The sequence below is a fragment of the Chelonoidis abingdonii genome, chromosome 19 (genome assembly GCF_003597395.2).
Source record: "Chelonoidis abingdonii isolate Lonesome George chromosome 19, CheloAbing_2.0, whole genome shotgun sequence".
Taxonomy (NCBI): Eukaryota; Metazoa; Chordata; order Testudines; family Testudinidae; genus Chelonoidis; species Chelonoidis abingdonii.
This window is the reverse complement of record NC_133787.1, coordinates 3130539-3143573: the sequence shown is the minus strand read 5'-3', so window position 1 is coordinate 3143573 and position 13035 is coordinate 3130539. Positions and strand designations below refer to the sequence as shown.

General features: G+C 50.9%; 1 protein-coding gene across 4 annotated transcripts in view; it reads left to right on the top strand.

Annotated features, from left to right (window-relative positions):
• Positions 1-8421, top strand: part of ST3GAL2 (ST3 beta-galactoside alpha-2,3-sialyltransferase 2) — a 52761-nt gene extending 44340 nt beyond the window's left edge. For all 4 annotated transcript variants that reach the window (XM_032795403.2, XM_075073756.1, XM_075073754.1 and 1 more), the window contains 4 exons: positions 204-383; positions 1713-1758; positions 2404-2523; positions 3630-8421. In XM_032795403.2, coding sequence (XP_032651294.1) covers positions 204-383; positions 1713-1758; positions 2404-2523; positions 3630-3803 — 520 coding nt within the window. In that variant the 3' untranslated portion in view covers positions 3804-8421. The remainder of the gene's footprint in view (positions 1-203; positions 384-1712; positions 1759-2403; positions 2524-3629) is intronic.
• Positions 8422-13035: the final 4614 nt, after the last annotated feature.

The following is a 13035-nucleotide window of genomic DNA, read 5'->3' as shown; positions in this document are numbered from 1 at the left end:
CCTCGACGAAGGCAGCCCTGAGGCTGAGCAGTGGGGAAGGGAATGGAAAGGGTTCCTTGCATTGATTACTAAACTCGTACTCGTACTCCATGTGCCCAGCTGGAGCAGGATTGCAGTTTCTAATTGCTGCCCTGTGCATCTAACCAATCCAGCTGCTCTGTGCAAATGACCTGGAGGTCACGAGACGGCTGCTCTCTCTGCAGAATGAACCAGGCCCCCACCGTGGGGTTTGAAGCCGACGTCGGGGGCAGGACCACCCATCACTTCATGTACCCAGAGAGTGCCAAGAACCTGCCTACCAATGTCAGCTTCGTGCTGGTGCCCTTCAAAGCCCTGGACCTGCTGTGGATCACGAGCGCCCTGTCAACTGGGCAGATCAGATTGTGAGTAGCCAGCGAGGCTGCGGGAAGAAACACCCCTCCTACCTGGCCTTTGGTTGGCGAGCTCCGAGACGCTGTGTGCCAGCCCCTCTGGTGCCACTCGGGGGACACCAAGCCTGTCCCCATTGGCTACTGGCTCCCAGGGCAGCACTGGGAATGAACAGAAGCCACCATCTTCTGATGGCTTCTGCTCAGAGTCCGATCCTGCACCACCAAAAGCCAGTAGTGAACGGTGCCATTGGTTCCTTGGGCAATGGATCAGGCCCTAAATAAGCCTCTCGTTCAGCTGCCTGTGGTATTCAGGAGTGCCCAGGGCACTCCCCGAGCGGCAGCCCCTTGCGGTAGGGCAGGGGATTTGCTAGTAGGACGTAGTGCTGAGGAGACTAGCCGGGCTGTGCTCCGTGCAGGGCAAGTCGCATTCGCCAGAGCTGAACTCTCCTGGAGGGCAGAGTGGGCGAGAGCCGGTGGTTTGACTGAGAGCCAGACTGGCGTGGAGAGAATTACAGCATCTGCCTGCTTAATTTGAGGCAGCAGGCACTGGGCAGTGGAAATGTGCGGTCCCTAAGCCAGACCCTTTAATGCCTACGGTGCAAAGGGGGCCCTGGGGAGACTCTGAGCAGCTCTTCTTCCACCCATGGGCTTGTCACTTCCCGTCAAGCTTGTTTAATGCTGAGCCGAGCCGTAATCTCGGACTGCCACCCCCTGCAGATGCCCGCACGGGCTGGTAACTCGCCCTCGCTGCTCTACCCGCACAGTGAATTGGAGCCATTCCTAATGCAGGGAGGGAAGGAAGGGATCGTTTGCAGAGCCCCCCACTGCTGCCCTCCACAGGAAAGGTATGGTACTGCCTGAGGTACCTAAGTATTCACCTCCTTTCCTTCTAACACGATCCCGTAATACTAGAATGAGAAACCATTGCCAAGGTGACTGGAAGGTAAATGCAGGGAAAGTAAAAGGAAAGAGGGCGTAATCTCTCTGGGCCTCTGTTTCCCCATCTGTAAAGGGGGGTCTGTCTGTCTACCCCCAGCAGGACCCAGCTACTGGGCAGGGAGGGAGGAGTGCATTGGCAGTTCCCCCTCACCACCCTTGGCAGGCCAGGATCTGTGTTTCAAAGGCCCCGATTCAGGAGGGTACTTAGGCGTGTACATAACTGTAAGCACCAGAGCGTTGCTCCTGATGTCAGTGGGACCAGGCTGCAGTACCCTCCTGAATCGGGCCACAAGTGACTGACCTCTCCTGTTAGTTGTGCCCTGCCGTGTGTGTACCCTCTCATGGTAACGCCTTGTGGAGTGCTGTGTGCCTTGGAGATAACCTGCCTCTCTGCTATTCCAGCACGTATGCGCCTGTGAAGCCCTTCCTTCGTGTGGACAAGGAGAAGGTAAGGCTGGCTCCAGGCTCCCTTCCCTAGGCCTGCCCTGACTGTTGGGGGGCTACAGAACACCCTGCTCGGCATCCGCTGACTAGAGAAACCCCCACTCTTGGTGCCCTCTGGAGCATTTCTCTTAACTCTGCCTTGGCTCTTCGGCACTGAGAACATAGGCAACCGTTCCAGCCCTGGCTGGAAAATGAATGTCTTTGTCCAACAGCTTCATCCCTAGTGCAGACAAGGCTGCGAGGGCTCTGGGGTAGCTAGAAGCCGGTGAACGTTGCTGTATCTTCACGATGAGGGGTACCATGAACTTCTCAGACTCTTCACTTCTCGTGGTTTGGGGTTTGCCTTCTTCCAAAGGTTGCACCGTGTTCTGCCGATCCCACAGCTGATCTTGCATTTGGTTGTGTCCCCATGAGAGCGGTGGCCTGGAGCTGGTCAGCCCTGGGAGAGTGCACCAGATTGCTGCAGAACCAAGCAACGTGGGACTGGCTTTGCAGTGGCCAAATTAGAATGTTTCTGACCATTAGAGGAGGGAGGTTCTAGACCAGCCTATGCTCCTGAGCTACTTGTGCACATGCTTCTCCCCTCCCTGTGTTTTAGTTTTGGGGAGCATTTACACAGCCTGACCTCTGGACCTCGGCTTTCTTCCAGGTGCAGATCTACAACCCAGCCTTCTTCAAATACATTCATGACAGGTGGACCGAGCACCATGGGCGATACCCCTCCACGGGGATGCTAGTGCTGTTCTTCGCGCTTCACGTTTGTGATGAGGTGGGTTCAGGAATGGTTGGTAAGGCCGCCAGGGCAGAGCCAGAGATCTGGGGTTCATGTGATGTGCCCTCCCCTGCACTCACCTCCTCACCATGCTGGCAAGAGACAAACCGTCCAGCAGGGCACTGGCCAGTAACACTCAGTCCTAGCCAGCTTCACACAGTCAGTACTAAGCCTAGCATTCCTGCACGGGAGCCTAGCATTGCCGGAGTCTGCCCACTGTTGCCAATGGTGATTGTCTCCTAGACAGCGATTTCTGCTATGATCTATCCATCTCGTGCTGAAATGGCCTGAAAAAGCCAATCCAAGTTCTGCATCAGACTTGCAGGCTTCCTTCCTCTGGGGAAAGCATGAGCTCCCTCTGGGAGAGATGGTGATTTGCCAGGAGTGGTAGCAGGGCACCTTAGGCTGGGCTGGGCTAAGGGTTCTGCTTTGTGCTTAGGACTTGGGTAGCTTCTTCGCGGGGTTTATCTGAAGCCCACTGTGCTGCCTGGTACCTTTCCCCAGCTGGCCCTTAGAAGATCTTCGTTCAGGTGAAACACAACCCCAAACGGTCGTCTTTCTGAGATCCCAGATCAGATGGGGCCATTGTGATCATCTAGTCTGACCTCCTACATGACCCAGGCCAGAGACCTTCCCCCAACAGTGTTACGTAACAAACTGGTGCCCATAAACTGTGACCCAATCTTAAAAGAGAGCGAGAGAGACCTTAATTCCAGCCCATGGCGCTGACTCTCCTCCCCAAACTACAGCATGAGGCCATGCTCTTGGCCTGCCTAGCACATCCAGGGTTGTGGGTTCAACTTCTGTCTGGTGGACCACACAGATCTCAGTATGATGACTTCTAATGGCTGGACTCCAGATTGGTGTGCAGAAAGGGTTCCCTGAGCAGATTGCTGTAATGTACCATGTTACACCAGTGTGTGGGATTTCCCAGGCTGGATCAGGCACCGGCCCAGCATCCTGGGCCCAGCCTTGGCTAATGCCTGATGTGTCGGAGGCAGGCAGAAAAATCCACAATGCACCTTCCTGCCCCAAAGCAGCATCTCTGCTTGCCAAGCTCCGATGCTCTTGATGTAATTGCTATTCCCCCTCTCTGGCTGCAGGTGAATGTCTTTGGATTCGGGGCAGACAGCCGGGGCAACTGGCACCATTACTGGGAGAACAATCGCTACGCAGGGGAGTTCCGGAAGACCGGGGTGCATGATGCGGACTTTGAGGCGCACATAATTGACATGCTGGCAAAAAGCAGCAAGATCGAAGTTTATCGCGGCAACTGACGCTCTGGGCTCTGTCCTCTAGCTTTCCTTTCAGAATCAGGTTTCAAGAGATGGGATAGCTGTCGCTGGCCTTGCTGTGACAGATCCCCAACCAATCACAATGAGCTACAGGGTTCAGTCTGTGACCCCAGCTGACCAGTGGCCAAGCGGGGGTACTTGGTTCTGCCGGTCAATCATGTTTGGAGAGAAAAGGAAACTTCTTTTGGTTTAAAGGTTTTGGATGAAAAGGATTTACAAAGAAAACCGGCCCCTGGTTATGTTGGAGGCTTCCAGCCCAGTTCTCCTCATGGTCAAACCAAATGCTGCTCCTTTTTTTTTTTTTTTTAAACCAATCATAGTTTCAGAACAAAGCCCAACCAATCATGGCCACAGGCCGAAGGCAAAGCTGCATGTTTCGACCAATCTCCCAGTGCAATGACACTAGCCTGTGACCCTATGGAATGAGGTGGTTTTTACATGAGCCGCCCCATTCTGAGCCCCAGCCAGAACTGTTTGGAACAAGCCTGGAAACACCTGGGTGAACGTCTCCATTTTTAATGTTCTTTGAGATTGGCAATCGCTCGCCCAGAGGAGGCTCCAGTGTCTCTTTGTTTTGTACAATCTGGTTCAAAATACTGAACAGACAATCAGTTCCTTTTGGGTGTGGGCACAATCAGTTTGACTGGGAAAGTTCCAACTTGGCAAAGGGAGGGGATGGGGGAGTAGAGGAAGGGGTGTGAGGTGGTTTTTGACAGCCAGTTGGGTCCAAACGGTTAGGAATGGAGCCTGCTGAGAAGAGTTCTTGCTGAGCAGCGGATTTTAAAGCCATTGGAAACATCAAAAGGGAGAAGCAGCATCTGGGTGCTTCTGATGTAGGGTCTTGGCAGACTGGAAGCTTCTGAGACTGACCAGTAGTTAAAGCTGGTTGGGGGCTAGTCTCAATAAGTGGGAGGAACAGAGAGGAGGGGAACCTCCATTTAACGCCTGGTGTCTGGCTTTTTACTCCCGTGAGAAGGGGCAGTGTCTTGCTCTGGGACTGACTGATAGGGCCGAATGAAGAGAAGCCATGCCAAAGGCAGCTAAGAAATCTGAAGAACCTCTGGCTTAGACCCTTTCTCCATCTCCATCCCAATCTCACGTGGGTTTAGAGAGGGAAGGGGGAATTCTCTACTGTAGAACCACACCCTACCTCCCCACACCTGTCGCTCCCCCACAAATGTTGCTTCCATGATCTCTTCCACCAGAGCATGTTCTTGCAACAAGCTGTCCTTGTCAGAGCCTTGGCAAGTTCTGATGACAGGGAAGCGGTGGCCCGCGGCTGGCTACTGTCCTGCTTTTCCAGGTTCAGTGTAAATTTTCCCACTCATCCTGACATCAGAATGGAGCCACGACAGCAACTAGCCATTTAGCTGGAAGTTGCCAGGGTGTGGTGAAGGGATTGTCCTAGCAGTTAAACAGCGGATCTCATTGCTGATGTTATGAGCAGAGACTCTCCTCTCTATCTAGATGGCTGCTTCTCAGCATTGCTGATGCTAATTTGCCCCTGCAAAGAAACAGCTGCGGCAGCTAGTGAGAGTTGGCCGAGGGGCATCAAAGGAAGACTTGAAAGGAGAGAGGTGGGGAGCAGGGAGGATGGATTTGTAGAGAACTTGCCAGAGAGGCACCCGCTGAAAGCTCTGTGAATCAAGGCAGGGGGCCGTCCTTGATGGAGATCCCAACATTAGTGCTTGGGCTGGGGATGCTTCTGCACACTAGATAGAGGTGGGGGGGAAATGGATTTCCTTTCTGTTACTAGATGAAAGAGCAAATTGTGGAACCCTTAGAAGGTGGGTGAATGAAGTGTGTTTAAAAATGAAAAACCAAATCTAGACGGCCCAAACCCTGAAGCGCTTGCCCCGTTTTTAATTATCAAGGACCTCTAGGATTTGACTCATTCATGGACTAATTGCCTTTGGGCAGGAGTCTGAGTTAAGGGTAACTGGAAAGGCTTCTGTGAAATCTTATAACCACTGGAAGGAGCATCTCACGCCCGCTGACTTTCACAGGCTCCCTTTTGCAAGCCGAGATCTTTCTGCATACCCTTCACTCTTCTCACCCAGTAGGGATGTCCTGCCGTTCCTGAGCACTCATTTTAGCTTGGCCTGGACCATGCCACGGGACTGGAGCCCAACCTAAGCCAGTCCTAGCATTGCACTGGGAACTCTCGTCTCCTCTGCCTTTGTGAGGTTTAAGGCTACAGACACGGTCAAGTGAGAGCTCCTAGCCTAGCAGTAGGATGCAAAGAGAGTGAAATAACCTCATCCAACTACAGAGGAGGCTTCCCTGTTTGTTTGGGGGGATTGGTCCAAACTGGGGTGTGTTCCATTAGGGAGCAAAGCCTGCAGCTATGAAATGTTCTCACAGGTATTAGCCAAATCGAAGGAGAACGGTTTCTTGGTTGGTTGGGTTTTTCAGGTCGGTATCTGATGGACTAAATAAAATGCAATCATGCCAAACAGTATTGAATGGAATAACTTATTCCGATTTGTATCATAGCTGGGTTGTGTGGTATTGGGAGACACAGGCCCAGAGCGGCCAGATCTCCTTTTTGCAATAGTTATTTAAAGAAATTAGGCTGGGGAAAAGGGGTTCTTTTCGTATCTGTGATGTTTCTGGATGGCAATCTCTGCCGTTGTGAGGGTTCTTCTGCCGTTGTGACATGTACGTCCTTGGGCCAGCCAAAGGGCTGGCTCTTGTTTTCTATCTACAGGGCTCTGAAGACGTGAGGTGGGTGAAGGTCTGAGGCTGTTTTTGAAAACGAAAGGTTCTGCTTGTGATGTCATGCGATCACATGACCTGCCTGCCGAGCAGTCATTTTGGATAATCCAGGACAAAAGAAGTAACTCCACAATATTGACCCTCTGAGGCTTGTACTAGTGTATTGGAAACCAAGATCTAGCAAGCCGTTGCATGCTGGGGAGTTTGAGAGGGCAGTGAAACCTGTGTCCTTTCTGCACTGCTCTCTTCTTGGGAGCCAGGGCAGGGAGAAGTGGTTCAGTGCCAGCCCACTCTCAGCTATCTTTAGAAATAAAACACAAACCATGAGCACCAAAGAGTGCCTTGAATCACATACTGTCTGTCACACTGGCCTCCACCCACTGACCCTGCTGTGTCTGGGGCTCATGAACCATGCCAGGATGTCGATGTTGTCTGCTTTTAGTGGCAGTCTTGGCTGCTTCCTTCGTTGTTTCCCTGCCGCCATGGTAAAAACCAATCCGAGTGAGGTGCTGGGGTTAGCTGAAAAATGCCCCGCGTGGGGAGAGCAGAGAGGCTGCCAGACACGGCCTTTTCTGGAGCTGCTGCTGCACTTCCATCCCTGCTGCTGCTCTTGGTGCTGGCTGGTGCAACGGGATGGCAGAAGCACCTGGTTAAAAATCCAGTTGCTGTCTTTGGAAGGGCTGGTCTCACTCCTGGCTGATGGGCAGAGGCGGGACTGGCTTGACAATCAGGGAGTGACAGGAGCCACCCTACCAACTGGGATGTTCCCATGTGGTCTCTAATCCAAGAGCCAGTCTGGTGGCTTGGTGTCCTGCAAAGCACACTCCCCACAGTTCGGTGGGCATTGCCCAGCTGGAGAAGGAGGGGTGATTCCATTTTTCAGTTAGTTCACCTTGTTGCAAGGACTTGCTAACACTTCTTTCCTTAGCAGACTGGCCAACAAACACCTGCATGAGCATGCTGCAACTCACCCCCACGGAAATGGGAATGTGGGGTGTGTTGTCTACAAATACCACTGTACTGTACATAGAGGAAACTACACAGAGGCTATGGGCAAGGTGTACTGGTGCCTTCCAGCATGGAGCAGAGATGGAGAGGAGACGAGTGGAACCAGCTTGGGCTCAGCTGAGACTGCCCCAGTTTTTCTCCGTCACCATCAAAACAGCTCAGAAATAGCTCTGCACTCAGTCGTGGCTGCCCAAGGATTGGGGCAGCCCTGACATGCGGGGAGCTGCAGAGAGCAAGTTTGTCAATTCAGGGCTGGTCCAGGATGGTTCAGTCTCGAGGAACTTTGAAAGACAACCCAAGGTTCCAATTCTGCATAGATTCCTTCTGCACATGCTCAGGTTCATGCAGCTGAGTAGCTCCATTCGAGTCAGTGGGGCTATTCACATGCATCTCTGGTGGACTGGAGCCCAAAATGCTCCCACCAACGGGAGAAATGGAGCGTTCCTCTGTGGTGCACCCATGGGTCCTGTGGTATCCTACTGAATTTACAGTCATCTTCTGGATGTCTTGCACTGCTGGGCTCTCTGTAAAGGTGACTCATGGTCCAGCCCTGTCTTTGCCCAACCTTCCAATAAACCAGTCCGAAGAGCAGCTTGGCAGCCTTCCCCATAGCCTCTGTGTACTTTGCTGCTTCTACACACCACTGTCTTAAAACTATTTTTTTGTTAATAAAAGGATTAATCTGAACCGTTCTGTTCCTCTCCTTCTGTTGTAAGCAGCCTGCACAGCTGTGCCTGCTCTCCCCTGCCCTTAGGTTTTAGTATTTATGCGCACTTTTACTGTATTGGAGGGGTTTGTTTTCTTTCATGTGGCACAGTTGGAAAAATGGGGTTTATTTTATGTTGTACAAAATAAAATCTGTATCTGTTCCTTCTCCTGGTGTGTGTGTACTTTAAGCCTCTGGTGTTGTATGGTATTTGAGCTGGACATGAGCAGTGGCGGGAAGTCACTATCGTCTAATGAGGAAAGAGGGTCAGATGGGCCAAAACTCTGATTTCACGCTAGCCTCCTCTGGTCCACTTGCTGGGTAGGGCCTGAGAACAAGGCCGGCTTCAGGAACTGCGGGGCCCGAGTCGAATACTCAGCGGTGGTCCAGAGCTTCTTTGGCACTTCGGTGGCGGGGGGTCCTTCACTTGCTCCGGGTCTTCTGCGGTATTGAAGGACCCACTGCCGAAGTGTCATCAAAGACCCTGAGCGAGTGAGGGACCCCCTGCTGCCGAAGACCTGGACTGCTGCCAGGTGAGTTTAAAAAGGCGCCAAGCCTGATTCAGGGGGATTGGCCTAAAGCCAGCCCTGCTTGCCCATACTCCATGCAAAGCATTACATATGTTAATTGCTACCCAGTATCTCTCTCAAGTTCTTGTTGCACTCACCAAAACCATCCGGTCATAACAGCGGCTAGGTCAGCCATTCCAATTCTTGTAATACACACACCCCACTTCAGAGTATGAGGAAATACTTCTGGGCTCTGTTCTAATTTATTTTGGGATTAGATTCCTTTTGAAATGATTACTGCACATTTACATTATTCATTTAATAGAATATCAGGGTTGGAAGGGACCTCAGGAGGTATCTAGTCCAATCCCCTGACACATTTTTACCCTGGTTCCCTAAATAGCCCCCTTCAAGGATTGGGCTCTCAACCCTGGGTTTAGCAGGCCAATGCTCAAACCCCTAAGCTATCCCTCCCCAGAGTTGATAATCTGGTTTCTTAATATAAGGCAAAGTCTGCTGATAACGTTGTCCATAACACATGCTATACAGACTGGAAATAACTTTCCGTAGGACCCAGGGAATTATTCCTGGCGAAATTCTAATTTCTCTCTCTCAGAATCCCTTCTGCATTTTCAGGTTTTCTCTGTTCTAGGAAATTTTAGCAAAAACTTCCCCCTGTACAGAAATTTGATTTCTCTGCATGGGCTGGGGATTGAGCCCTGGCTTCAGGGTGGGAGATTCTAATTCTCACAACAATTGGAGAAACACAGGGACCATCTGACTCTGAAGTTACTCCCATGTCCGAGATCCTTTTGATTTCCTTATGAGTTTGCTCTGACATTTTCCCAGTTGTCCAGTGGGCTCTGCTGAGTGCGGGTTGCGATCCCGCAGTATCCAGCTATGGACCATTTCATGAGGCAGACCCTGGCCTGCTGGAAAATACCTGCCAGTGCCTTCGCAGCACAGCCAGAATGTCTGCTTGTCAGTGAGAGTTATCTTCGCATCCCTCAGTGCTCCACGGTGAGGTGTCATCGTGGCATTCAGCTCTCAAGGCAAGGGGCTGTGAGAATCCTACCCTCAGGGCCGGCGCTTCATTAGGCGACCCTAGGCGGTTGCCTAGGGGGGCAGGATTTGCGGGGGTGGCATTTTGTCATCAGCAGAAATTTGGTGGCGGGGGGTCCTTCCGCTCCAGGTCTTCAGCGGAAATTTGGCAGCGGGTCCTTCGCTCGCTCCAGGACCCACTGCTGAGTGCCCCAAAGACACGAAGCAGAAGGACCCCCACTGCCGAATGCTCAGAGGAGGAGTGCTGCTGCCTAGGGCGGCAAAAACCCTGGTGCCACTCCTGCCTACCCTGCACAGCACAGATCATGGTTACAAAGGCTTCGCAGCTGTGATATGCTTTGAACCTGTTTCTATCACAGTCAGGCGCAGCCCGGGTACGGGGTCTTTGTATGCTGAAGATAACGTCATTAACCATTCCTCCCACCTCCGAAGGGCCCTCCCCTGCACTCTGCATTTTGAATTTTAGGGACTCACCCCCATCGAATTACCACTCACGAGGATTATGAGTAGACTGTGCTTTTGGAGCTGCTTGGCTTTTTGCTGCACTATCCCCACCTCAGGTTTTGAATCCTCCCTTGCCCTTTGTACATATTCAGCCACCAGCTTCCTCTCTGTTTCAGAGCCACTCTGCCAGGAGTTTCTGTGATCGAGGGGATCTCTGATGAATCTCCTATACAGCAGATGAAATGGGGAAAAGCTTGTGGACTCCTGGGGTATCTCTGTGATGGGTTTTCCCTAGGGTGCAAGGTGGAACTGGGGTACTGCTGAGCCCTCTAGTTTACCAACCTGAGCGCCCTCTCACACTGTGATGCTGTGAGAAGCTGCAAACCTCTTCAGGTATTGCGCTCACACAGCCATCCACACCCAGCTGAGTTACATGAATGCTTCTCCTAGCCACTCATGAACTAACAATAGAGAGGCACCAGCCAGTTCCTCCAACTCCCCAGCGTTGTACCTCAGCGATGTCCCATCTTGCCCTGGGGAGAAGCCTGACCAGTGAGAGCTTATTACCTAGCCTACCCCTCCCTCAATGTGGAGAGGACATGCACCAGCTTTTGTACACGGAGCAGATTTCCCAAGCACCTCAACCAAAACACCCTGTTGACGGTAAAATATAAAACATTTTAAGTTGGTTACCTAATAAATAAAAGTAAAATTGCCATCTGTGTTTTATAAACTAGACAGGCTTTAAATGAAGCATTGGTTCCCCCTGTTAGATAATACAAGCAGGTCACAGATATTCCATACACAGACTGGAAGTCTCTTCGGCCTGTGACCACCTCCCCAGTTCCATCTTTGTCCTCCAGATGTGTTTCCAGGTGTTGAGTTCTGGGGAAAGAGGCCAAATGATGTCACTTCCCCTCTTTTATATTTTCTTCCAGCTTGGTAGAAAGACCTTTTGCTGTGACGAGGCCCTACCACATTCACAGTCTATTTTGGTCAATTTCACAGTCCTAGAGTTTTTTAAATCATAAATTTAATGATTTCAGATATTTAAATCTGAAATTTCACAGTGTTGTAACTGTAGGGGTTCTGACCCAAAAGCGAGTTGGCCTGGGGGGGAAGGGGCAGTCACAAGGTTATTGTAGGACTATCACAGTATTTCCACCCTTCTGCTCTGCTGCTGGTAGTGGCGCTGCCTTCAAAGCTGGGCTTCCAGCCAGCAGCCACCACTTTCCAGCTGCCCAGCTCTGAAGACAGTGCCACATCCAGTAGCAATGCAGATGTAAGGATGGCATGGGATGGTATTGCCACCCTTTCGTCTGCGCTGCTGCTGGAGGGGCACTGCCGTCAGAGCTGGGTACCTGGCCAGCAGCTGCTACTCTTCGGTCATCCAGCTCTGTAGGCAGCACAGAAGGGTGGCAGCACCACGGCCCCCCTACAATAACCTTGTGACCCCCTGTCATGGTATAATTCCCAAATCTGAACCTTCACGTCCAAAATCTGGGTACCAGCATGAATCCTCTAAGCTTAATTATCAGCTTAGATCCTATAGTGCTGCCATCAACCAGAAATTCCAGTGTCTGGTACACTCTGTCCCCCAGAAACCTTCCCTGGGGACCCCAAGACTCAGATTCCTTGAGTCTCACAACAAAGGGGAATAAACCATTTCCCTCCCTAGGTTACCCTGGAAGATACTGTAATTTAAACCCCTTGAATCTAACACACAGAGGAATTCCCCCTCACTCTTCCTCTCTCCCCTCACCCAGAGGCAAAACAGATTCAGCTACAGTGAATCTAAAACAAAGAGGAATTTTATCTCTCCCTTCGTTTCTTCTGTCTCCCTTCTCCCCCCACCAATTCCCTGGTGAGTACAGACTCAATCCCCTTGAGCCTCAACTAGGAAAAAAAAAATCAAACAGGTCTTAAAAAGCAAAACTTTTAATAAAAAGAAAGAAAAAACATAAAAATTGTGTCTGTAATCAAGATGAAATATGACAGGGTTTTCCAGCTTATAGAAAATGGATAAACAGCCTTATCCAGAAAAAATACAATTTAAAATATTTCCAGCAAACTACACATTTGCACATAAAGAAAACCAAATAAAAAAAGCCTATCCTGTCTTTCTACCTTTGTACTTACAGATTGGAAACAGAAGATTAGAGAGCCTGTCGAGACGTGTGGTGCCCCTCAGAGCCTAGAGAGCAACAGACACAGAGCAAAGGCCCCACACCCCAACTTCCCTCCACCAGAGTTGAAAGTATCTTGTCTCCCGATTGGTCCCCTGGTCAGGTGTTCCAGGTTCCTGTTTTGTTAACCCTTTACAGGTGAAAGAGACATTAACCCTTAACTATCTGTTTATGACACCCCCCCCCCATTTGAGTTGGGACCCCCAGGCTGAGAAACGCTGGTCTCCCCTGTGAAATCTGTACAGCATACGGGAAAGGACAGACCAGATTTCACCGTCCGTTACATGTTGTTTGGTAGGGCCTTGGCTTTGTCTGTTACACCAATTACACTAGACCAATGAAAACCAGCAGGATCTTATTAAAGGAGACAAGACTTTTGTCACATTTACTGTAAATATCATAATAAAACAAAAGATAACAGTGTCACGGAGTACCCGGGCGATGCTCTGGAACTGCTCCCCACCAAGCCAGTCAGGACTTTGGGGAGCCTCCTCTCCCTTGGAGCAGACTTGTTCAGGGCAAGAAGCTCACACGTCTTCACCTCCTTCATCTTTAGCATAAATACATTCATCACACTTAAA